This window comes from Hemicordylus capensis, chromosome 6, assembly GCF_027244095.1.
Source record: "Hemicordylus capensis ecotype Gifberg chromosome 6, rHemCap1.1.pri, whole genome shotgun sequence".
Lineage (NCBI taxonomy): Eukaryota > Metazoa > Chordata > Lepidosauria > Squamata > Cordylidae > Hemicordylus > Hemicordylus capensis.
In genome coordinates this window covers 57002909-57029715 of record NC_069662.1, presented here as the reverse complement: position 1 = coordinate 57029715, position 26807 = coordinate 57002909, and the positions used below count along the sequence as shown (strand labels likewise).

The 26807-nt window shown below is 46.6% G+C and overlaps 1 protein-coding gene across 6 annotated transcripts; it reads right to left on the bottom strand.

Annotated features, from left to right (window-relative positions):
• Positions 1-441: 441 nt before the first annotated feature.
• TMEM106A (transmembrane protein 106A) lies at positions 442-25792 on the bottom strand. Of its 6 annotated transcripts, none has more exons than XM_053264925.1 (9): positions 25534-25792; positions 21918-22116; positions 19236-19472; positions 15999-16062; positions 15406-15565; positions 13166-13306; positions 13031-13074; positions 4577-4630; positions 442-1317 (listed from the first exon to the last, which is right to left on the bottom strand). In XM_053264925.1, the coding sequence occupies exons 3-9, from the start codon at positions 19459-19461 to the stop codon at positions 1185-1187; spliced, it is 822 nt and encodes a 273-aa protein (XP_053120900.1). In that variant the 5' UTR covers positions 19462-19472; positions 21918-22116; positions 25534-25792; the 3' UTR covers positions 442-1184. The 6 variants fall into 6 exon arrangements, with proteins under 6 accessions (XP_053120900.1, XP_053120896.1, XP_053120901.1 ...); XM_053264921.1 differs by lacking the exon at positions 25534-25792 and adding an exon at positions 25236-25500; XM_053264926.1 differs by lacking the exon at positions 25534-25792 and adding an exon at positions 25236-25500 and having other exon boundaries at positions 21918-22043.
• Positions 25793-26807: the final 1015 nt, after the last annotated feature.

Here is a 26807-nt window from a genome sequence, read left to right as displayed (position 1 = left end):
AGATAGCACCAAAGTGTGGGATCTGCAAAACTTCCATGTGGCTTCCAAGCACAAACTTCCTTGTCATCGTACAGATGCTCCCGCAGGCTTCTGTGCTCCTCCCTGTACTCACCCTCTCTAGATATGCTGAGCACCTTGCACAGTTTCCCCAAAGCCACCTGCTGGCCAGCTCTTGCCTTCTGCAAAGAAATCATCTTTCCCCCCAGTCACTAAGGGGTGGGTTCTTTGAAAGCAAGAGCTGGCCAAGAGGAGGCACTGTAAAAATCACACAAGGTCCCGGCTTGTCTTGAGTACAGGGGATAAGATTGCACTTAGCAATGAAGCCTGCAAGAGCATCTGTACGGTGCGTAAGAACTTGCACAAAAGAATTTTGAACTTGTGTGGAAGTTTCAACGTCTGGAAACCCCCAACATGTAAGCCAAAAAAACACAATAGCTCTGATCATGATGCATAGGAATTTATTTTGGAAAACATTTCTTGAGCACTATCCAGGGAAAAACCCAATTCCAGTGTAACTTTCTATCTTCCTCTGTTCAAGAGGATTGCAGTGTGGGGGTGGGGGTGTTACATTATATTTAGAAAGACCAATACCTGAACGTGGATATATTTCTAACTTCCTAAACTGCTTCAGTGCTGCATACTCTTTTGGCTTCCCACACAGAGGTGGCTGCAGAGAGCTAATCTGATGAATGAGTATAAGAGTGAGTCCAAACACAGCCACCCCCTCCTTAAAACAAACAATAGGGTGCAGAGTCCGTCTTACTGCTTGAGAGAGAGAAAATATTGAACAAGTTTGAAAACCTCAGAGGTCAGCCCCCAGTCCTCCAAAACAAGAAACCCTGGCTGGCAAGGCTCTGCCATCGTCCCAGCTCGAGGCCAGCAGCCTCCAGGAGAACATTTAAAGGAGTCCAGTGCCGTCTGAACAGCCCAAGCAAATTCCATCATAAAATCCTGTAGGGTCCAGCATGGTTCCACTGCATTCTCTCCCAGAGCTGGATGGATTTCTGCCACAAATCATCAGCACCCGCAGATCTCTCTAAGAAGAGGAGTGTCTCGGTGCAGCTGCCTTCCTCCTTCACAGCAGAATTCGCAACACTGAATCAACATTTGCAAATGCTCCCCAAAGGAGGGACAAAAATGACGCCGCAGTTCCACTGAACAGAAGACTTTGTTCCTCGGGAGCTTCACAACAGCTGTAGGGAATTGGGGAATCCAGAAGTCTTGGGAAGGGTGGCATTACCCCTACAGTCTACATACTGATAGCTTTCGAAAGCCAGCTGCTCTGAGTGAGAGAGATAGGAGCACGTCAAGGTACCTCTGGTGGGAGAGAAACAATATGTGAACATACATTGGAGCAAGTGTGACCTCCTATGCCATTGCAGCTATCATGTCTTTGCCAGCTTTAATTTTAGAATCTGAGCCCTAGAACATAAGAACAGCCCTGCTGGATCAGGCCCAAAGCCCATCTAGTCCAGCATCCTGTTTCGCACAGTGGCCCACCAGATGCTGCTGGAAGCCACAGACAGGAGTTGAGGGCGTGCCCTCTCTCCTGCCATTACTCCCCTGCAACTGGTACTCAGAGGCACCCTATTCACATGCTGTATCCAACCCCTGTACAATCAGTGTACAGAGTACCTAGGTACAGTTATTCACATGTTATGCTGAACATGGGTACAGGGGTACACCTCCTATCTGCACTATGCATTTGAGGGACTCGGGTCCACTTTTAGAATGAATGCAAGTACAGCCATTCACACCACCACCACAAAGGAGTGTACAGGTATCTGGATGTAGCTACAACATAATGTCTGAATAGGGCTCTGGTGTGGCCCGCCAAACAGACAGAAGCCCCTCCTCCCTCCCCTCCACCACTCTCTGCTTCCTTCCTTCCAAGCAGTGCTTAATTTGAACCAGCCCCAGAATTTGTGTTCTGTGTCCAGGTTGGGGAGCTATGAAACACTACAGGAGAAAGTGTTTCTGAGCATGTGCAAACTGCAGGGTTTCCTTTGAGCCGGGGCTCAGCCCTGGACCTTATTTCCACAGCCACAGCATAGCTCTGGAATGGACAGGATCGTCCTTCGGGCAGAGCGACTGGTGCAATCGCCCCGTGCTTGGATGGGCCCTCAGCCATGCGCCATGTGCTGGCCTTGGCTCCAAGCAGCGCAGCAACCAGCCACCACGTGTGCTTGTGGGGGGAGCAGCAGCAGCGGCACGGCACAGCACACCAGCAGTGGCTGAGTGAGCGGTGATCAGCCTGCTCACTCGCCTTGTGCCCTGCGCCCGCCTGGGTTCTTGGCAGTGCAGTGGCAGCCATGTGTGCTGCCTGCAGGGAGGGGGAGGGAGTGGTGGGGGGGGCTGGTCACAGCAGGCAAGAGCCTGCAATAGATGGAAGGTGGGACTCTCCCCACTTGCCCAAAAAGGATCATTCACTCGCAATCCCAGCAGTCACCCACCCACCCCATTGGGCATCTCCCCGAAGCTGGGATCTGTCAACCCCTTTGCTTCTCGTAGGAGGCGGATCTCCAAGAGTCCAGCATCCAGTCGCGGATGGGTTATTTATTTATTTGATTTATATACCGCCCTTCCAAAATGGCTCAGGGCGGTTTACAGCATGGTTGACACACAGTGGGCTCAGAAAAGTGCCCTGCAACAGTTGTTGCCTCTGCACAAGGGCTGGGTGCAATAGCAAGCAGTGGGTGAGGAAGGGGTTGTGGCCTGAGCGGTGAAGCTGTCCCTCCTGCAAGTGGCCCCTAATGGACATACAGATAGACCCCATCTGTCTGTCAGACGTGTGTGTGCGTGTGTATATATAGACTGTAGAGGGAGGTGTGTGGGGTGCATCAGAGCAAGTGTGTGTGTGTATATATATATATACATACATATACATATGGAGGTGTGTGGGGTGGGAAGGAAGGAAAGGAGCATATCCGAGAGAGGTTTCACATAAAATATAGATTTATTTATTTATTTGAAATGTTAAGGGGCCAGCACATGCTGATTCGACCCCAGCCCCACACCCCACTAAGGACAGCCCTGGGACTGGAACCTATTTATAACTTTGTATCCTGCCTTTCTACAGGGCATTAGGAAACATAGGAAACTGCCATATACTGAGTCAGACCATTGGTCTATCTAGCTCAGTATTGTCTTCACAGACTGGCAGCGGCTTCTCCAAGGGTGCAGGCGGGAATCTCTCTCAGCCCTATCTTAGAGAAGCCAGGGAGGGAACTTGAAACCTTCTGCTCTTCCCCGAGCGGCTCCATCCCCTGAGGGGAATATCTTACAGTGCTCACGCATGTAATCTCTCATTCAAATGCAAACCAGGGCAAACCCTGCTTAACAAAGGAAACAATTCATGCTTGCTACCACAAGACCAGCTCTCCTCTCAGCAGCTACAAGCACAAACAAACTTCTAACAATATTCAATGCATAAAGACATCAAAACATGCATTAAAAAAAGCCAATGCAGTAGTATAAAGCCAGGAAATAGTGACAGCCGGTTTTAACACACCTCTGGGAAGGCCCATTGGAATAAAATGGTATCCACAGCCCTTCTAAAGGCAGGCAGTGAAGGGGTCAAACATATTTCTGTCAAGCATACTTTGCTTGGGAGCCTGTTCCAAATCTTGGGTGCCACAACGGAAAAGGCCCTCTTTTGGGTACCCAACCACCACACAGCTCACAGTGAGAAAGGCCTCGGACGCAGAGTGGGGCTCCGGAGCAGGCTCATAAGGAAGAAGGCCATTCTCAAGATATTGTTGTCTTAAGCCATTTAGGATTGCCTCCTAAAGGCAGGGAGAGCTGCTCCTGGCCAATTTAGCTCCCAAACAGGGCTGCACAGCCCCTTTTGGGAGCTAAACCATGCCCCTCACATCAGACGCAGGGGGCGTGGCTAAATGCTCCCAGTGTCTGATGTCAGGTGCAGGGGGCGGGGCTAGGGGGCTGCTCCTGGAGACCCAATAGGCAAAGAGTGCTTATGGGTGGTAGGAGGGAAGAGAGATCTTGCCAGGTAGTAAAGTGTGCCGTCCAGTCGGTGTCGACTCCAGGCACCCACAGGGCCCTGTGGTTGTCTTTGGTAGAATACAGGTGGGGTTTACTATTGCCATCTCCCACGCATTTCGAAACTATGCCTTTCAGCATCTTCCTATATCGCTGCTGCCCGATATAGGTGTTTCCCATAGTCTGGGAAACATACCAGCGGGGGATTCGAACTGGCAACCTCTGGCTTGCTTGTGAAGTCATTTCCTCGCTATGCCATTATGTGAACCCTGCCAGGTATTTGAGAGGAGAATATTAGAAACTACAAGCTTGATGTTCATGACTTAGAGGACTTCCTGAGAGGGGTGAAAGGGTGATGTCATCTTGGCACTGCGAGAGAAAGAAAGGGAAGCTTCACAGAGTTTTTGTGAATTGACTGGTGGCAGGAAGAAGAGGCTAAGCACGGGGGAAGAAACAGCTGCCTACACAATCACAGGCAAAATTATACTATTCCCTGGATGAAAATGCTAGGGATGGTATGAGGGAGAGACCGCACAAACTCATCAGCTATTGCCAAGGGGCGGGGAAGTACACTTACTGTATGTGTAGGAGAACATTGTGAACTTTTATTCTGGACCATGTGCAAATGTTGCTGAAAGAGAGACAGAGACAATTGGGAGGATTATTTTAGGTAGCACGTGCAAGATCACGTTAACACAGTTTTTAAGTTCACTTCAGCAGAAATGTAGGTTTTCCAGAAAACTTTGAAGAGGAAAGTCTGCAAGCATGAGGCTGGGGATGGTGATGATAATGCAGGGATGGCCAACCTGAGATTCTTGGACTGCAGCTTTCATCGTGCCCATTTCCCATGGAAATTTCTGCCTCATTTGCATAAAATTTGGATTAATTTCTTCGCAAAACTGTAAGTTTTCCTGATGCCATAAATAGATTGTGATCTGATTTGACCTATTTATACTTTTAAAAACCCTCCACCATATTATAATTTCCCCTCACCGTGCAGTCTCTAAAGTTTTTCAAGTAGTCAAGTAAAATTTTTAGAAATGGAAAATTTTCCACAGAAAAAATAAGGTGTGGGGAAAATTTCCCACTCCATATCTCTGCACTTTAGCCACTTGTTTACACTCTGAACTGAGACTGGTGTTCCATTTTTAGCCCACTTTCCTTAGGGCAAGTAAGCTTATGAGATCACCCTCTTTCCATGTGTGTGTCTGTACCAGCTTCGCAAAGTCTGGACTGATTTGAACCACATTTGGTACAGTTGTAGGGACACTTCTATGGCGGCGTAGTTTGTGATGATGTCATCCACTCCAATTCAAGAGGGTGGGTGTGTGACTGTTTGAGGTGGAAGTTGATAATTAACAAGATTATAGTGAAAGAAAATTAGGCAGATTAGTTCTTACCAGAACATCTTGTTTGCTAAAATGGAGTATACTTCATCTGCAGTCACAAGCAGGGAGGCAGGGGTGGTCTTTCCATGAGGCAGGGTGAAGTGGTTGCTTCAGGCACAAGGTGGGGAGGGGGCAGCATGCACTGGCCTCCCACCACCATGGGCACCACCCCATGGGCCTTCCTGCCACCACCACCACTCCTCATCCCACTGAGGCATGCTGTTTGTTTCCCACTGCTCACTCCATTGGAGCACACTATGAACACCCTCCACCCCACCCAACAATATCCTGGCTTGGTGTCATAGTACAAGACACTTGACATGTTGCCACTGGCCTGAGAATCCTGAGCACGCACCCACAGGTGTATGTGGGGGCATCATGTGTACTTCAGGCAGCAAAATGACTTGGACCGCCCATATAGGGAGGTCCTGTAACTGCAACAGAGCATCTCCTTGTCGGCATCTCTGCAGAAGCTTCCAAGTTCAACCCTCGGCTTCTCTAAAAGGATCCATGCTCTCTCCCTCAGTGTTTTTTAAAAAAAACATCTTAAAAACACACCTTTTTAAAGAAGGCTTTTTAATTTTCCACTATTATTATTTTTATATCTGGTAGGTTCTTTAGCTTCTTGTAATTTTCAGTTTTAATTTGAACCTAATAATTGTGGTTTTTAATCTGACTTTAAAAAAAATTCAGTTCATTTTATTACTTTTATTGTATCTGTGTCTATCTTATTGTTGTGAGCCACCCCAAGCAGAAGTGCACTGGAGGGACGGGTTAGAAATATTTAAAATAAATACATACATATACATACACAGGCTAGAAGGGACCATCTGCCCAAGACCTGAAAGAGCTAGTGCCAGTACTGGACTAGATGGACTCTGCATAAATTAACATCATATGTAAACAAAGCGAAGGATGGTGATATTTCAGGGGTGGCTAAGCTGAGGCGCTCGAACTGATGCTGGACTCTAACTCTCTTCATCATGATGGAAGCTAGTCTGATAATGGCTGGAGAGCCTCAGGCCGGCCACCCTGGGATAATTACTTCAGATTAAGTCCATCAGATCTTGTCACCACTGAAAGTGGGTGCTACATGCGCTTCAAGTAACAGCCTGTTACATTAACTCAAGGAAACAGACTCCAACCGCCATCACCCTATGCTTAACCACGGATCTCATTATCTGTGGATCTCATGAAGCAGCAGCCAACCAGCATGTGCAAAGAGTCAGAGATGATATTTCAGGACACAGGAACAAAATGAGTTGCACTGAAAGAGTGCTGTAAAGCACAAATCTGTGCAGTAAGTCAACCAACCAAGCAGGGCCGGATTAAGGGCAACTGATGCTCTAAGCACAGCCCAACAATGGTGCCCCCCAGGCCTCCCTCCACCAGAGGCAGCCATGGGGTGAGTGGGCAGAGGGCAGGCTGCGGTTGTCTCCGCCGGGAAAACTGGAGCATTAAGCATGGGAAGGGGTGGTGGTCAGGGGCCTGAGCCGAGGAAGGTAGCGCATTAAGCCCCAGGAATGGGGGTGGATGAGGGGGGCGGGGGCACGGGGGGGAAGAAACAGGGTCTCCCCACATGGCCAGCAAGAGGCGCAGAGGCCTGGTCTACCTCCATAGCCATCTATGATGGGTAGACAGGCCTCCAAATGGCGGAGGCCCGGTCTACCTCCATCGGCAGCCTATGCCTCCAGGTCTCCGAACTATAGAGGCCTGGTCTACCTCCATAACAGACTATCGTAGGTAAACCCGACCTCCGTTCTGGACTTTGTCATTTGGGGCTGCACAAATTGGAGAGCCCGGTGGCCCGGGCAGGAGAAGGCAGAGAAGGCCACTGGTGACACATCATTAATAATGCAATACTAACGCAAATAAAACTAAAAAGAGACAATAACCCAAATATAGCTTATGAAAACAGAAGCAGAAAAAAACAAAGCTAGCTACATCTCTATACACATCTGTCACCATTTTGTTTGACTTATGTTTCTGTGGTATTATTACTCTTATTTTTCTGTAGACCTGACTGAATAAAGCTGTAAAAGGTAAAACACAACTGTTCCACTGCCTATAATTTCTTATAAATAGCCACAACAGAAGGAATGATTGCGAAAAATATTTCATCTTCAGGGTCAGACATCATAACATACAATCATCTTTTACGTGAAGTTTTATCAATATTTTGTACTGCTCTTTACAGTAATCTTTTGCAAGTCAATGGCTTTTTACTTCAGATATATAGTTTAGTAGTTTCTCAAAACTTTAGTCACTCACCGAGCCAAAGAAAACTTTTTTTTAACAATGCAGAATAAAGTTGCACACGGCAAATAAAAATAATTACCAAAAAAATCGACTAAAGTTGAGTGTGGCAGTGAAAGAGTTAAGGGCATGATAGCTAGGGGGGAAACTCTGTGGTGACCCCCTTCCCTTGATGCCCTAAGCACATGCTTATTTTGCTTAATGGTTAATCCAAGGCTGCAACCAAGTGATCCTATTTCTGACGAATGTGCCTGTTGGGCAGGGCAGAATGACTCCTCAACTCCATTGTGTTAGGAAATCAAGGCAGAGCCAAGGATGTTGTGGGGAAAAGGGGGAAGTTCCTCAGAATCCTCTCTCTTTAGAGTGCCCTTCCGAGGTGTGGGGCCCGGGGCCCCCTTCCAGATAATTCTAATAGGGGTTTAATTAGTGGGGTCCAGGGCGGTCGCCTGCTTGCCATGCCCTAAGGACAGCCCTGGCTGGACTCATCCCAACACTGACATAATGTTATGCAACGTGTAACATAATGTTAAGATTCATTTAGCTCCTTCCTTGTTGGTTTTTAAATCTCTATTGAAGACTTTCCTTTTTCACCAGGCTTTGACCCTGTAGTTTACCTATTTGTTTTTGTTTTCCTTTTTTCCTTTTTTGTTAGTTACTTTAGTTTTATTTAGAATGTAATTTTAATGCTGGCTTGTTTTGCATGTTTTTGTACACCACCCAGAGTCTTCGGAGTGGGCAGTATATCAAATGTTTATAATAAATAAATAAATAAATAAATAGCAACTGAAGTTGATGGAGAATCTCAGACAATGACTTGCAACTGCAGGAAGTTCTCTCTACTTCCAGCTCCTCCACTATAGGAACATAGGAAGCTGCCCTATACCGAGTCAGAACATTGGTCCATCTAGGTCAGTACTGTCTACACAGACTGGCAGCGGCTTCTCCGAGGTTGCAGGCAGGAGTCTCTCTCTGCTCTATCTTGGAGATGCCAGGAAGCAAACTTGGAACCTTCTGCATGCAAACATGCAGATGCTCTTCCCAAAGTGGCCCCACCCCACAAGGGGAATATCTTACAGTCAGAGGCGTAGCAAGGTTGGAGTGGGCCCAGAGACAAGATTTTAAAATGGGCCCCTCGCCAATATACACACATCACACTTCACAATATATAGTGCACACACACTCACTTCCCCATTATGAATACGGCGTATATCTAGTTCACAGGAGCGGGTCCAGCAGGAAATTACAGGGGGTGCAACAAGAATTCCTCCCCATAAAAGATTCCACTCCCATATAAATATTGGGGCTTGGATTGCTCTCTTGCAAATGCACTATGCCAGCAGGTATCAAACTAAAATTTGGTGGTAGGCCAGATTAGGTTCTTTTGCAGCTCTGGTGAGCCACACATAGCCTTGCGTCCACCTCATACCCCCTATCTTCCTCCTCCTCTCTGCTCTTTCTTTCATTCCTTTTCCTCCCCCCCCCAATTAGCTGAATTCACTACTTTTTACACTAAAATACACTCAGGGAAAGATTTATTTATTTTTAGAAGAAATTCGGAACATACCTGCTAATACCAGCTTTTTGCATGGAAAATCCTATCACTCTTCTTCTCTCCCTTACAAAGGTGTTGGTAGGTACTTAAAAGATCCAGGGGGTGCAACACAGGTGAGTGGGGAGTCATGTGATGTGCCTCTGAGGGGCCCCTTGAGGCAGTGGGGCCCTGAGACAACTGCCTCCCCTTGCTTAATAGTAGTTATGCCCCTGCTTACAGTGCTCACACATGTAGTCTCCCATTCATATACAACCAGGGCAGACCCTGCTTAGCAAAGGGAACAAGTCATGCTTGCTACCACAAGAACAGCTCTCCTGCCCCAACAGAGAACAGGATTCTGACCAACTCTGCAGCCAGTCACAGTACACCATGAGTAAATAAGCCCCATCCACGGAATATACGTGCCATATATCAAGGCATGCTGCATGGGGCTACATTGCTGACCTCATGTCTAGAGACAGTATACAAGTGGAGACTTTGGCAATGGGGACTCTTGCCAAAGAACTCTGGACACGAAGTGGAGCACATTCCGCTGACAACAAGCAGCCAAGACTAAACAAGAAATACAGGAAGGGCAGACAGACGCCATTTGTCTTCTCAGAAGACTGACAGCACCCTGCCTCAGGACTCCCGAGACAAAAACCCAAGAGGAATCCCAACTCCACAGCTGCAAGGACAAGACACTTTACACAGGGAAGGCAGGACAGGCTTCGTCAGAAAAGGGGATACCATAGCCCTATCCAGATGTTAAACTAAATGGTGCTGTGCTTCCGGTCACGAAAGTGTCCATCATCATGGACATGGCATCCACCTCTATACACCACTGTAACCGTGAGTGGTGAGCTATGGGGGTGAGCGACGGAACTAGGGCAGGACTTCTGGCCCTGCTTTAGACACTGTACGCGAGTACAGCTTCTTCTAATTTAACATCTGAATAGAGTTCATGTCTCAGTGTAGGACACGTGAACACCCTCTGTTCTAACCCACCCCCAAGCACCCCAGAAACCGAGAAGAATGTGACTCAACGTAGTCACAGCTACTCAGGGCCCACCCACTTCCCTCCCAGCAACAAGCCTAACACCCACCCCTCAACAGGAGGTGGCAGAGTCCCTCATACAGGGGAGCAGTGTTCCCTCTAACGGATTCCCAGATGTTGTTGACTACAGCTCCCAGAATCCCCAGCTGCAGTGGCTTTTGCTTGGGGATTCTGGGAGTTGTAGTCAACAACAAATGGGACTCCCTGTTAGAGGGAAGTATGAAGTTTGTAGGAGGAGAGTCCCTACTGGCCACAAAGCCTTTAGGTACAAGTAAGATCCCCTACACTGGGGAAGGCAAACTGGAGCATAGATTCCTTGAGGGGCGAACACCCAGGTTCTACACGTTACCACAACTGGCCCAACATTAACAGACCATTCAGCAGAACAAACCACTAGCAGAGTTTAAAATGAACTCCCTGAATAGGGGAGCACTGTCTACCTCATGTATTTCTCAGGCTAACCTACCTCCCAGGGCTCTTGTGCAGATAAACATAACCATGTACACCACTCTGGGCTTCCTGGAGGAAGAGTGGGATAAAAGTGTATATAAATAAGTCTGGTATGGTGCAGCAGCCACATGACGACACTCTCACCTCCTCACTCATAAGCCCCAATGACCATCTTGTCACTGGAACTCTGTTGTAGCTCCTACCTGTGTTCCCTCTAACGGATTCTCAGATGTTGACTACAACTCCCATAATCCCCATGCAAAAGCCATTGCAGCTGGGGATTCTGGGAGTTGTAGTCAACAACATCTGGGAATCCCTGTTAGAGGGAACACTGGCTCCTACTTAGGACACCTCCGTTTTCCACCCATCTTCTACACGTGCATAGGCAGGGATGTTCCCCACCTACTGTGGTGAACACCTACTATGAACCACGAGCAAGGTCTGCAGCAGCACAGGCAACCAGTATAAAGCCAGCTGTTCCTCTTCAGGATTGCCACCCTTTTGTTACAGCAGGGATCATGTGCCTTTTCAGAGTCCACATTTACTTTCTGCTGGTTGAGCATAGGATTTAGACTACATTAGGTCTGGTGCTATGGTCACCCAATATAGCAGTTCACTGAAAAGTCTATTATTATTATTAATTTATTACATTTATAAACTGCCCCATCCAAAGGCTCTGGGTGATGTACAACAAATTTAAAAAGACATAAAAACACACAATTCAAAACAGTGCTAAAAACAAAACAATTCAAAAACAAGACCATTTAAAACCAATTAAAATACTTTTTTAAAAAACACACACTTTACAAACCTTGGAAGACCAGGCCAAACAAATAAGTTTTTAGGGCTTTCCTAAAGACCGACAGTGAGCCTAAACTATGGATATCTGCCGGGAATGCATTCCATAGACCAGGAGCACCTACAGAAAAGGCCCAGTTCCGAGTTGCTACCAGACATACCGGTGGTAACTGGAGACAGACCTCTCCAGATGACCTCAACGAGCGATGGGGATCATACCGAAGAAGGCGCTCTCTAAGGTAGCCCGGACCCAAGCTGTTTAGAGCTTTAAAGGCAATAACCAGCACTTTGTATTTCACCCGGAAACATACTGGCAGCCAGTGCAACTGTTTTAAGACAGGCATAATATGGTCTCTCCAGGTTACCCCCGAGACCAATCTGGCTGATGCATTTTGAACTAACTGAAGTTTCTGAAATACGTACAAAGGCAGCCCCACATAGAGCGCATTGCAGTAGTTGAGCCTGGAGGTTACCAACTGATGCACTACTGTTTTGAGATCGTTTTTTAATAACCAGTTACAACATGCACCTCTTCACCCTCACCACACTTCTCGATCACAGTGGCTAACAAGCACAATTCTAGAATGGAGAACTTTGGAAAGGGCTAGCATTCTGCTGAATGCTCATGTACACCAGCTCGCCTTTCTCTGTGTTAAAGTCCCTCAAAAGAGAGCTCTCTTCCAGTTTGTATTCAAAGCTAACAGAGAAGTTTTTGAACAATATCATGCCTTCCCTTCCAACAGTAAAAAAACCTCCTCCAAAACCAAAGCTACAAGCAAACACAGACAGTACACCGTGAAGTTAAATAACTTTAAGTCAACCTTTTAAAAATCTTTCTGTATTTTGGACAGTACTGACAGGCATTGAACTGGTTTCTTTTTGCAACCATGTTGGCTATGCTGTGTTACTGTAATGGGATAATCCATACTTCCAAATTTAAGTTTAAAAAAAAAAGATACTGATGACCTTTCCTTCTAGGATTGCAATTCCCCCCCCCCCAAGAAAACTGAACTGTAAGTTGTTGTAAAACTGACAACTTAAAACCCTTCCTCCAAGGAGCCTTTTATTCTTTTTAAAGGCACATCCATAAGTTCTGCACCATGTAAATTGGTCAACCAGTTGGTTAAAAACCAAACACATGAGGCTAACAAGTTGTTCTAGTAAGCACTAATCTGCTTACTTCCTTTCACTATCCCTACAACTGGACTAAATTTTGTCCAAATCGGTTAGGCAGTTCACAAGTTAGCCCAATTGCACCTCAAAATGTTCGTACGTCCTCCATCTTGAACAGGGGTGGATGACATCATCACGAAGTACACCGCTGAGGTGTCCCTACAACTGTACTCAGTTTGGTTCATATTGGTCCAGGCATTGCAAAATTGATGGGGGTTGGGGGACACGGACATGGATGGATACACACGGAATGCTGGGTGATCTCAAAAGCCGACTGGAAAGTAGGCTAAACAACAAACAGTCATTCGACTGGTTGACTGCTTTACTAAAAACAAAAACAGTATTTCTCAAATACAGGAACAGACTTCACATACTTACTAAGTGTTATTGTCCGAGATTTTACTGGAGACAGTGTAAAGTATCTGCAAACAAAGAGAGGACGTTCATATGTAGTTAGTTCATCCAGAGCGTGTGTGCTCACCTGAGTATAAAAATGCTCCATCAAGTCCTCACCTGAGCACCCTGAAGGGGACTGATGTCTAGCTGGGGCATCACAGTTTTTTTCCCAATCACCAGGGCCTGGTGCAAGACTTCAATAGCGAGCTGAGCCACACGCACAGTGTAAAAGTTGTTGTTTGTCACATTCAGCATATTCTGGAAAGACAGGCAGGCAGCAAGTGATGTGGTGATGGCCCCCAGCTTGGATGGCTTTAAGCTGGATTTAGGCACACCCATGGAGGAGAAGTCTGTTAATGGCTATATCGCTACCTCCAGACTCTGAATACCAGCTGCAGGGGAGCAACCGCGGGAGAAGGGATATGTTTTCATCTGCTGCTTGTGGGCTTCCCAAAGGCATCCGGTAGGCAACTGTGAGAGAAGGATGCTGGACTAAATAGGCCTTGGGCCTGATCCAGCAGAGCCCTTCTTACGGGAGAAGGCCACACACTGACACCAGGGTGGTGCTGTGCTTCCCTATATAGCTATATTTCCCCATGAAGGGCTTCACAACACTGCTCCTCCTGTCTGTGTAAGTAGGAACATAGGAAGCGGCCTTCTATCAAGCCGGACCATGGGTCCATCTAGCTCAGTATTGTCTACCCTGACTGACAGTGGCTTCTCCAAAGTTGCAGGCAGGGAGCTCTCTCTGCCCTATCTTGGAGATGATGCCAGGAAGGGAACTTGGAACCTTCTGCATGCAAGCAGGTAGATATTCTTCCCAGAGCAGTCCCATCCCCTGAGCAGAATATTTTACAGTGCTCCGAAGAGCTGGTTATGATTGGGTGTGCAACCATAATCTGGACGAGAGGTGTCCAGTGCATGGATGAAGGGGTTCACAATGTTGCAGAAAGGTTTTGGCATTATGTTGAAAATGTCTTGGATCGTATTTATACTCCGCATAAAACAATAGTCTCTCAAAGTAGCCAACAAAAAGATGCTGCAGATCAGGTGGTCCATAGCATCCTTCCCCACAGCTCCCTGAAACCAAACAGGAGGCCTACACTGTAGCGCAAGGCACTGAACAGACCACAGAACCAACATGGCCCACAATACTTTGGGGCACTCTGTCAACCAGGGGTTCTCAACCTTGGGCACCCAGATGATGTTGGACTACGACTTCCATCATTACTAGCCACAATGGCCCTGGGATTTATTTTTAATAATTTATTCAAAATAAATTAAAAAGTAAAAATAATTTTATAAAAGAAAAAGGGAAGATGGCCCCCTGCTGCCTTCTCTTTGCTGCAGAAGAACTATACAGACATTCTTGGGACACCCCCTCTCTTGCTGCTATGCAAATAAAGTGATACACACTCTATGCATGCAGATACTGACACTCCCTGGCTCAGACACAGTTTTTTGAAAAACATATACACCTACTACAGTCACCTCACATATTCATACATCATCAACAGCGAAGAGCTTTCACTCTGCCAGAGGGCCCTCCTCCTTCAGTGGGCCAGGGACATTTGTCCCCCTTTGGTCAGTTATGGCTACACCCCTGAGCAGACCTGTACAAACCTGGAATTAGAGAGGTTTCTAGATTAAGAGGACCTCCACCCCCCAGGCAACTGTGATCCCAGGCAGTTTTATTTCCTTCCCTTTTGCGAAGGGAGGGGGCATGATTTTACCACACACACCCTCAAAATACAACCCAGAACTGGAATCCAGAGGAATCCACACACGCTCCAAAAGAGGGTGGGGAGAGGGAAAACATCAGAAATTAAAATGTTTATTGGAAATTATGATTGCACAGAGTATTTTGGCATACCACCTTCTTCACAGGCAAAAAGGCAACAATAAAAACTGTATTCAAGACTACACAATAAATATATATTCTAGTAGTGGATATAGCATTATCACAAAACAATTTTAAAATGCAGTTCTTTTGGCCAAGTACAGTACACCACTTCGAGAACTTTTTCTGTTGAAAAGTGGCATATAAGTGTATGAACCCATTACATAGAAAAGTAACATACCAAGGGGTGTTTGTATTTTTAAAGAGTATTCCACAAAATTGTGAATTGGAGCCTAAATGTGTTGGACAGTCCGTTTACAATAATTGTTCTAACTTCTAGCATCTTTGTGGGGGGCACTGCCTCTTTTCTTTGATTTCCAGGTTCCTTAGTATTACCCCATCTTTTTCCCTACACAAATACAATCAACCTCCCCTCCCTCTACCCCCGCCCCCGCCTCATAACCTTCTAGTATTTATTATTATTCCACTCCACAGCCACCTCCTTCCAGGTACTTACAGTCATATTGAGGGCAATAGTGTAAGCAGAGTTGTTAAAGGAAATGGAGGAGGCGTTCAGTCCAGCAGGGATCACCGCAATGGAGCGTGGAAACAGGAAGTACATCATGAGGCACGTCACCAGCAGGCAAATGGCCACTGTGAGGGATACATACAGCTTCCTACAAGAACAGATTGTGTGAACATCAGTGGTTGCAGAACCACCAACAAGGCACCCAGCATCTGTCAAAAACAGCTCCCAGAGAGTTACATAGGAAGCTGCCTTCTGCTGAGTCAGACTCTTGGTCCATCTAGCTCAGTATTGTCTACACAAACTGGCAGCGGCTTCTCCAAGGTTGCAGGCAGGAGTGAGTCCCAGCCCTATCTTGGAGATGCCAGGGAGGGAACATGGAGCCTTCTGCATGCAAGCATGCATATGCTCTTTCTAGAGCAGCCCCATATCTCCCAGTGCTCACATGTAGACTCCCATTCAAATGAAAACCAAGGTGGACCCTGCTTAGCAAAGAGGACAATTCATGCTAACTTCCACAAGACCAGTTATGAGCAAGGTAGCAGTGGAAAGAAGGGGAGGGGAGGGGTCAACACCACACTTACGTTCGCCTTGGCTTCAGCCGTTGGTCTCCGTATGGAATGAGAGCTACCAGTTGCTGTTCTTGCTCTGGAAGCAGGGAAAGTGAAAGCAAGTCAGGGATGGGCCTGGAGGACTGTCAGATGCATAGGAACATACTAGCTCAGAGTGGGAGAGCACAGGCAAGGTCCATTTAATAGAACAGTCTAGCCGCAGAAGATTTTATGTAGCTGAGGCCATTCTCATCTCAGAAAGCATATAAGAGAGCTTGAGGCCCATGGGGGAAATGGACACCCAATTTTAATTCCAGATCAGTTATACAGGCCTAGGACAGCACAGCTCAAGGAGCACACAAACAAGTTGGAAGCATGACTGTGTGAACTGCGTTGTGAACCGAGTGTGTGTGACCTTGCAGTGGATTTGGGGCATTTGTTCAGTTTAGGCAGGGATGAGTGGCAGGAGCATCTTCTTTCTGGAGAAATGCTCAAACCTTTAGACTGACTGCATAAAAAACAGAGGCTGTGACTCACACCCCTCCTGCTACTCACAGGATCTGTGCTAATCTATGCTGATTGTCCTAGTCTAAAGGGCAAGCCAGGAACTAGCAGGATCAAGACAGGCAGCACACTGCAAAACAGGAACCACCACCTAATGCTGTTGCACAATGTGCAGTTAACTCGCTGCCAGAGCAAGATGCAAGGCATAGGAGGCTTTTCAAAAGAACTGAAAACACACACACACACACACACACACACACACACACACACGAGTGTACTGTCATTGGTCAATAACCATGATAGCCAGAAAGACCACCTCCGTGCTGAGGGACAGGATACCTTCAATTAATAGAGGCCAGGAACGAATAGCAGGGGGGATGATATTCCTATTAATAATAATAATTTGATTTCTATACCGCCCTTCCAAAAATGGCTCGGGGTGGTTTACACAGAGAAATAATATATAAATAAGATGGATGTAATATGCAGATAAGCAAATTTGCAGATATGCAGATAAGATGGATGTAATATGCAGGGAAGCAGGGAGCTTGGCCAGGGCTGGAGGACAAAGTTCTCTGGCAGCTCCCCAGCCCTATAGGCTTTACAACCGCACACGCTTTGCATGCGCATACCCCAAGCCGTGCCCCCTGCGTTAGATGTCAAATGCAAGCTCTGTCAATGCCCGGCAGAGCTTCCCTTCCCCAGTCAGTGGTTTGTGGAATCGCTGACTGGGAGCTCCTTTTGCTGACTCCTCAAGAAGGCAGGGAAAGGAGCTCCCAGTCGGTGATTCCACGAACCGCCAACCAGGGAAGGGAAGCCCTGCTGGACTCCGGGCATTGGCCTCGGCCCCATGCGTCTGATGTCTCCCATCTCTCCCCAGTCAATGTTTCATTGCCGTGCTAGCTGGCTGGACTTCCCCCCTCAGCACAGCCAGTGGTTCAGTGGCTTGGGAGGAGGAGGGTGTGCCTCGTGCTCCCAGCCGGCAAGTGCCCCAGATGCTGTGGGAGGGGGCACCTTGGTGACACCCCCCACCCAGACCCTGTTGGCCAGGGGACGATAACCCCCCCCCCGCTCCATGGTCTATATGTTCCTGCTACTGTGCAGGGCTATACAACTCTGGACTGCCAGCTGTTTGACTACAACTCCCATCATCTCTGACTCCCATCATCTCTACAAACGAGTGGCCACCAGCTTGTCTGGTGGCGACTCAGGACTGGGCTTTCTCTGTGGCTGTCCCAGGGCTTCAGAATATGCCCCCTGCTGAAATATCTCTTTCCCTGTTTGTTTTCTGGAAGACACACAAGACTCTCCCCGCAAGCTTTTAATTAGAATAATTTTAATTTAATAATTTGTTTTAATAACTGTTTTATACTATTGTTTTTATTGTGTCTCGTGTATTTTAATTTATGTTGACTAAAACCTTTCAAATTTTGTATACTGCCTAGAGACGTACATATCAGGCAGTATAAAAATATGAAAAGAAAGGCTGCCCACTGTGGCTAGGGATGATGGGAGTTGTAATCCAACAAGAGCTGGAGGGCCAAACTTGTGCAGCCTTGCCCTAAAGCTTCTGGGTGGCCACAGTCCACAGCCAGGGTGCTAGACCTAATGGGCCAACTGGTCTGACCAGCAGGGCAAGACATTTATTGCTATTCACTATCTTAGCAAAGATAAACACAGAGAGCTTTGTGGAACCCGAAAGGCTAACTAACTAATTGTGGCATAACATTTATTGACCAAGGTTAAAATTTGCCTTTCTGACATGGACTCTAGATATACAGACATGGGTACAGAGAAAAATCCAGAAACAGAGTGGCCAAATTGCTATGCAATTCAAGAGGCAATTCTCTTTGGCAACGGCAAAGTCTATGGCAATTCTACGTAAAGCTTACATGTATATAAGAGAAGCACAGCAATAATAATTTGTAACAGCAAAGCTAGGAAAACAGAGTCAAGTTAATTTAATTAACACCTCTAAGTGAGTGAGTGAGTGAGTGAGTGAGTGAGTGAGTGAGTGAGTGAGTGAGAGAGAGAGAGAGAAACACTTGTGATAGAATCAAGCTTTTTGATTAACTTTAATTCAAAGTGAGATTCTAGTGTGAAACTGCTGAAGTTCTCTGGCTGAAAAACAGAGACTCTCAGGTTAGCCGACTCTAGACCACAAAAGCCCACATTACAATAAAGCTCTTAATCGTTAAGGTGTCACCAATTTCAGGCTCTTTGTTGTTTGCCTGCAGCGGACTAACATGGCTGCACCTCTAAAAGCGGTTGCTATGGAAGGGATTCGAGCAGGGATGGAGCTGTAATTGGGCGGACGGGTCCGAGGAACACCAGCCACCTACTGCTGAGGAGCTGTCAACTCTTGAGCCCCGCCCCCCCGCCATCCCCGCCATTATAATGTGGGGTCCCTCTGCACTGTTCCCACCTCCTTCACCGCTCCTGCCTCCGCCCACCTCCCCATCACTTCTTGCCACAGTCAGCGGATGGATCGGGTGTTCATCCCCGGCGTACAAGCGAGAAAAGAAGCAGTCCATCTCGCCATGGCTCACTCGTTGCTGGGTTTTATACCGCAAACATCCAATCCACCCACTCGCTGTGGCAAGAGCCGGTGCAAAGTGACGGGTGGGTAATGCTGGCGGAGGGGCAAGCGCAGAGGGGCCAGGGTCATGCCTCCTCTCATGTGGTCTGGAACACAAGCCACTACAGGGCTTCCTACACTCCTGGATCCAAGCATAGGGGTTAAGAGGCCCGGAAAGTGGCACCTACCTCGGGGAATCCTCCCAGTGCCCTGGCAGGTAGGACAGGTGACGGAACACCGACTGGCATTGCCAGCGGTGGCCTCAGGAATATCCTCTCCATTGACGCTGGCATAGCAGGATGCTTCACCCTCAGTACTAGAGGAACTTTTATCCAGAATAGATTTGGTTTCATCTGGCTCCTTCCCACTGCACAGCTTCCTGAACCACGAGAGAAATTTGTCCATTGCTGACATGTGCCGTATCGCTGGTGCAAGAAACAAAAATTTTTGACAAGTCAGAAGCAGAGGGGCTCACGGCCCTACTCCCAAGGCAGCACTTGCCTTCTGAGATGAGACCCCTTGCAACCGAGGCAGTTGTGCCCCATTTTCCAGCCAGACCCAATTCAACCTTGTCTGGCTCCCTGTTATTAGAATCCTTTATATCCTCAGCCAGACTTCTGTTTGGCCCCTTTGGTTATAAGCAGGGTATTTAAACACTGGTTAAAGACTAATCTCCAGTCTCTGGGAATTCAGACTTGTCTCCCTCATCTCTCCTTTCCTTATCTGTCCAGTCTTTTAGGCTAGAGACAGACAAACTTTTCACAAAGCTGTAGGCAGTCTGAAAGATGGATTCTTGCTTGGAGTTTGTATACTCATCCCACTTTTTGTCTCTGGCCAAAGAGGTTCCGCAGGTTTTCATACTGTTCACAAAACCTGCAAACCCTGTTGGAGCAAAAGCAACAGGGGGACAACAAATGTGACTACCCCAAGCCGGGGGTGGGGAGGGGGGAAGCCCCTCTCCATCTCCAGTTCTCTTACATTAAAACGAACGCTCGAGAGCAGGGGTTGTCTCTTGTCTCATGCTTTCGCACACATGCATGGGTAGTGATGGAGAAGTCAGGAGGAAATCCTCAATTTTACAGCCTAGAACACCAGCAGCAGGACCCCATTAATAAGGGTCTGCTGCACAGAGCATATTGCTCTGATTGTATTCTATCTGTATTGGTTTTTGATCCATTTCCGGGTTCAATTTAAAGGGTTGGTGTTAACGTTTGAAGTCCTAAATGATCTGGGGTCAGGATATCTGAAGGACCCCTTCATCTCACCGTTGCCCACTCAGAGGCACAAGACAGGGCCTTGTTCATTATAGTGCCGCCTTTTTCATTGTGGGGCCGTGACTGTAGCAAATGTGCCCTTCTAGGGGAGGACTGGTAATCAGCGTTCCCTCTAACAGGGATTCCCAGATGTTGTTGACTACAACTCCCAGCATCCCCAGCTGCAATAGCCTTTGCTTGGGGATTATGGGAGTCGTAGTCAACAACATCTGAGAATCCCTTTTAGAGGGAACACCACTGGCAATCACTGCTTGCCTTCAGTCAGAAGCAGAAACTTGGCTTTTCCAGAAGGCCTCTGGAATATTTAATATTAATCAATAAATGTGCTTGCAGTCAAAGGCCAGTGCAATCAGGGAGAAATTGAAATAAAATATAAATGCCATTAACATTAAAAAGAGCTTCTGTATTAGGCATCAGATAAGCTCTTCTTCTCCACAATAATATAATATGTATCTGCCGCTGGACTGATTGGTTTTACTGTGATGCTTTCTTCCAATGTTGCTAATAATTTGTAGATTATGTACTGTTTTTAATATTGTTCTAATTCCTTCTAAATTAGAGGGTTTTAATTCCTCTATTATATTGTTTTAATTTGGGCCAGACTGTGTAGGATATTAAATACTGCAACACATAAAACCCAGCAACAATTATTTGTAAAGCACTCTGCAAATGAAAAGCACTATATATGCATGAAAAACAATCATAAGTTGCATCCCTTTATGGTAATAATTGTCCACTAAATCACATTTCTGATGTCCTTTACAATCAAGAGGAGAGGCCCTTATTCAAACGGCATTTGCTGAGAGAGGTAAATTCGCATGAAGACTAGAACAGGGCCTCTAGTTCCCTCATTTGAGACCTCTTTCAAAGACAGCCCCACTTCCGCCTATGAACACACACTTATCAATGCCAGTGCTGTACAGTTTTGCTCAGGCCAGCTTAATGACTCCTTGTGATCTTAAGAGACAGGCTGTGGTTTTAAGACCAATCGGCATTATTTTGCATATATTTATAGCAAGGAGAAAGTCCTTACTCAGCCCAGGATAACATCTTTCCAGTGGCTGTTGCATGTGTGCATGTGAAGATTGTCATGCCTTTCGGGACAAGAAACCTTTTTCTCATATCTTTTGCTATGTAAACTACTTCAAGAACTTTGTTGAAAAGAGGTATATAAATATGTTAATAAATCATCGTCATCATCAGTCTTTTATTATTGTGTTTGTTCTTCAATAACGTTGTGCCGTCGAGTCGGTGTCGACTCCTGGCAACCACAGAACCCTGTGGTTTTCTTTGGTAGAATACAGGAAGGATTTACTCATACTCCTGCGCAATATAAGATTATGCCTTTCAGCATCTTCCTATATCGCTGCTTCCCAATATAGGTGTTTCCCATAGTCTTCAATTCCAATTCATTTTTGTATTTGGATTATTTTGTCATTAGCTGCTTTGAGCAGTGAATCCTGGAGATTTTGGTTTTAAACATCTGTAAACACACACAAACACACCCCAACCCTTTCCTCCAGCAGTCGTTCAAAAGGACAGAATTTCCTAGAGACAACTTATTTCACAGAAGGAGCTCTAGGAGGAAATGCTCACCTGATAGATGGGGAAGCAGAAGCCAACAGAAGGTCACTCCCAAAGGTTCCCACTTAGGCCAAACATCAGAGGACCTAACTAGGGGATTTCCAGCAGCTTTTAACAGGTGTAAGCTTCCTGGAGTATCTGCCAATCAGCAACAAACATTCACACTAGCCCTTAAATGCCACACAGCATGCCTAGAAAAGCAGAAGTAGGACTGGATAGGGGAAGAAAAGGGAAGATAGTCTTCAGACTGCAAACAATGCTGATTGGCTGCTGCCCACCCCAACCCTTAGGAGAGCCATCCCACCTTTCTCCCATATGGGATCACAATTTAGACTCTTCTACCTGTCTACAAAGGAATGAGGGGTGCTTATTGGAGCAGAAAGGAATGTGTGTGTGTGTGTGTGTGTGTGTGTGTGTGTGTGAGAGAGAGAGAGAGAGAGAGAGAGAGAGAGAGAGGGGGGGGGGGGTGGGTGGGAATGCCAGCTTCCTCTGGCAAGCTTAGCCACACAAATTAGCGTATATTATACCAATTCAAATGTTTTTCAACATTTCTAAGTATGGCTGCGAGTAGATGTAAGGTTTCAGGACAAAGACGTGAAGCACTGACTTTAGCTACATTAATACCTAACGTTTTTGCCTTTAACGAAGTTGGAAAATTTTTCTTGCAAAATGCATCTTCCAGTGCTTTCAGAAATTCAGATATTAAATGTTTCAACAAAGTGTCAAAAATTGTGCCAGTCCAACCTAACCCAAAGCAAGAAGCGAGGACAGTGCTCACGCACAGTAAATCTGCATGAAAATAAGAGCTAGGGGGCTCCCTAGGAGTCAGAATAAGAGAAAGCCCCACTTGAACACAGAATTACACCATGGCTTCTTCAGCCTCCTACACCTCTGCTCTATTCAAGAAGAATAAGACGAATCTGAGCCATCGCTCACCACATAACATCCAGAAGAGTCTCTTGACAAAAGGACTCTTAAGACATACCTGTTTCTCAAGCTTTTAGTTAATTTTAAATTGCTTGTTTTATAGCATAAAATTGTTTTAGTCGTTTTATCCCGTTTTATATGTGTAGTATTTTAAAGTATGTATACCTTGTGTTGATTTATCTCGCTTAAAGCACATATTAATGCTCATGGACCAATCTAGCTGGGAGTAGGCTTTGGGCGGGGAGAGGAGCCCCCTTAGTTTCTAACAGCCTTACAAATCTGAGATCAGAGGAAAAGAAGCTTCAGGCAATCTTGCACTCCAGCAGTTCTCTTTTTACAAAGAATGACAGACTAATTCTTTAAGAAGCTGCACTCTTCATTCAAACTCAGACAAGCCCTTCTCTAGTTGATGCTGCTGTAAGGAATTATGCTGTCCTGCTATTCAAAGGCTTCCTTTTACTCTGGCTTAGCCCCAGCAAAGGTTACCTAGGAATGCAGATCACATATACTTGACAGGATGGGAGCTGAAAGCAGTATTCTGTTAAGGGGTAGTGTGTTGCAAATGCTTAAACTCACCTCTACAGCAATGCCTTTAACAGCAGAATATGCAGGTACTGTATTTACAAGTGATAATGTACAGAGTGCTGGTCATTACCTAAAGAGCCCTAAACAGCTTAGGTCCAGGATATTTAAGAGACCACTTTCTTTGTCATGAACCCTGCCAATTATTAAGATCATCTGGGGAGGTCCAGTTACATCTGGAGGTAACTTGGGGCTGGGCCTTCTCTGTGGTTGCCCCAGGGCTTTGGGATGCACTCCCTGTCAAAATAAGAGCTTTTCCATCTCCCATTTCTTTTTAAAAGACCCTTAAGACACACCTGTTTTCTCAGGCTTTTCATTAAAAATTTAAACTGTTTAATTATTTTTACCCTGTGAAATTATGTTAGTTTCACTCTGAATTGTTTTTATTCTGTGAAAGTGGGGTGTTTTTTTTAAGTATTGTAATTAGGATTGTGTACACCGCCTAGAGATGTATATATCAGACAGTATATAAATATGATAAAAATGCTTATCTCTATACTGCTACAAGTTTTAGCTGCTGAGAGCTGTATATTTTAAGCTGCTGTAAGAAGCCCAAGCAGTAGGGAGTAGGCCAAGCAGGTCAGCTGGCAACCCTACTTAGGAGAGATGTATGCCAAAAGGGGAGGGTGACAGAGCAGGTCATTTTAATGTAAGCAAAAGAGTAATAGAATTCAAGTCTGAAGCCTGCTGGAAACAGCTGCAATCCTATACACAGGCTCCTAGTGTTCTGTCTAATTTTTTCATGTATGTGCAGAATGTGTTTTGTTCTGGGTGGCAGTATCAAGGCAATGTGTGTGCACATACATTCATTGTAGGGCCTTCCTGATTCAACCTGAGCGGGACCTAAAACTAACTGAGCAGACATTAAAAAAACTCATGGGTGCGTGCACATGTGCTCACCTTAGAGGGAACACTGCTAAAAGTAAACACTATTGACAACAGCTACTGAGTGAATATACATAGATTTGCAGTGCACAGACGGGAGGGAGAGGGATTTTCTGGGCCACTTGTTGCCTGGGGACTAGCACTTGCTTCCTGCTTGCTTCCCATATCAACCTGCACATGACCAAGTCTGTTACGATTATGAAAAGCACTGTAAGCCTTCCTGGTACTCTCTTATTTAAACTGTAGATGGACAGTTTAAAGAAAAAGAAATGTACCAACTTAAGACTCCTCTTTGAGAAGCACAATACATAGGCATGTTTCTCCAACTTATCACAGCTGTTTTGAAGGTCTACTTTGAAGGTCTACTTAGGTATACTTAAATTAGGCCTAATGGGGGAGGAGTGCTCTGAAGGACCTCAAAGAGCCAGGCAGGCAGTTTCCTTTGCATTGACTGGGGCGGGGGCGGGGGCAGCTAAGTGGGAAAGAGTGTCATCAGGGGAAGGGGAAGGCAGGAAGAAGTCACTATGGTCTGAAAAAAAGATTAATGGGGCCTCTACATTCTTGCAGGGCGGGGGATCACATGCAGAGAAGATCTCTGTGTGGCCAGGGGGGTTCATAAAAGGCCCTTGGGGTTGGGGTCGAGAATGTCAGATGTATACAAATGGGGATGGGACTCAGCCATTGGGGGCAGAGAGAAAACTGGTGAGTAGACTTAAATTGTAAAATATCTGTTTAAAAAATAAGAACATCGAGTAAGAAAAAAACAGGAAATAGAAAACATCAAAAATTCGAGAAGGGAAAAAACGATCTGGTGGAATCGTCCTTATCTTATGGGGTTTGGGGGGGGGGGCTGATGAGGCACACTCCAGCCTGGACAAAGCACCTGCTCATCTCCCTCCCACCCCAAGAAGGGAAACAGCATCCTCCACAACTCACCAACCTGACCCGGGCCGGGAGGGAGGCCGACTCCAAGGAGAACCGAAAAAGAAACCCAGCGGGGCTTTACTCTCACTGCCTCCCGGCAGAGGTGAGAACCAAGTAGCTCCACCCCCAGCCAGCCGCCACTTCCTTGCTGGGCCTTTTTCGTTTCATTAAAATAGATTTCCTCCCGGCGATGCCTCCGCAATAACCCCAGATTTGCTTCATCACTGCTTAATGTCTCCACAGGAGGAGGAGGCGGCGGCAGTAGCGGAGCGCAACCTTGCCTGGAAGTCACGCACGCCGCCTGACTTACCGCGCGATCCCGGAGCAGCTGTCCTCTCTGCCTCGGCACTCCGCCGCCGCCGCCGCCGCCGCCACCCCACTGAGTTCAGCGGGATTTCCTCTCTGGGAAGCCTCCCTAAAGCGACGGGAGCCCGATCTTCTGAATGTTGACTTGGAAGTCAGCCTCGCGAAGTTCACTTGTTGGAGCTCTTCCCCAAATCAGGGGGCCTCGGACTGCGGCGGCCGTGGTGGAAACCCAGCCCTTCTCCTGCCAGTGGTGGTGGTGGGGGGCGTGATCCACGTGCGGGAGGGAAGCTGGAGGCCGCGGCCAGTCGTTTGCAACGCCGAGGCTGCATTTTGTCTGAACGATGATGGGGGAAAAGAACTCCTTTTCGGGCTCTCGCATCACTTTGACACCCGTCACTTTTTCAGGGTTGAAAACTCTGCCTCGCTCATCCTCGCTTCTTATTTGGCCAGTCCCCGAAGACCAAGAGTAGTTGGTTTTGAAAATCCCGAGAGAGATTACAATCCTGGGTTGGTTTGCTTTAATCTGCTAAAATGAACTCCACAAAGTTGTCACCCCGCGGGTCTCCTGCAATGCCTTCCGCTTTCACTCGCGTTCTCCCTTCACTCTACTTTGCTGCCCCGCCTCAAGCATGAAACTCAAGGCATCTTTTCCCTCCGCGCACTTTTTTATTAATTCAACTCTCTCCTTTAACCGAAGGAGGAAATCCGCAGCCATGACAGAGGCTAGGCGAGAGGCGGTTATCCCGGCCCGCTAGGGAAGAGGGGGCCATCAAACCCCTGCTAACTGGGCAAAGAGGCACCTTTAAACCTGGTGATTCTCTTTATTTAGCAGGGGGAGAGTAACTGGCCCTATCCAACCCCAGCACAGTACCTCCAGTGACTGTTGCTGGTGTCTATCTCATGTTTCTTTTTAGAATGTGAGCCCTTTGGGGACAGGGAGCCATCTTATTTGTTTGTTGTTTCTCTGTGTAAACCACCCTGAGCCATTTTTGGAAGGGCGGTATAGAAATTGAATTAATAATAATAAGAAAAATAATGATCATCATCATCACACTCCTGGATGAACCAAAGTTGCTCAATGCTTACTTAGAATGGCCTCTTGAATAACAAACTTGAGTACTGCAACTGACAGATAAGGAGCTAATTTCAGTTCTGCTGAGGGCCTGTGACCTCACTTGTGGCTGTCTCTCTCTCCCTGTGCCCACACCACTCAAGTCAGCTTTTTAAAAAGCTGTACTTTATTATTACAAATAATTAAAAAAACAAAACCTCAATGTT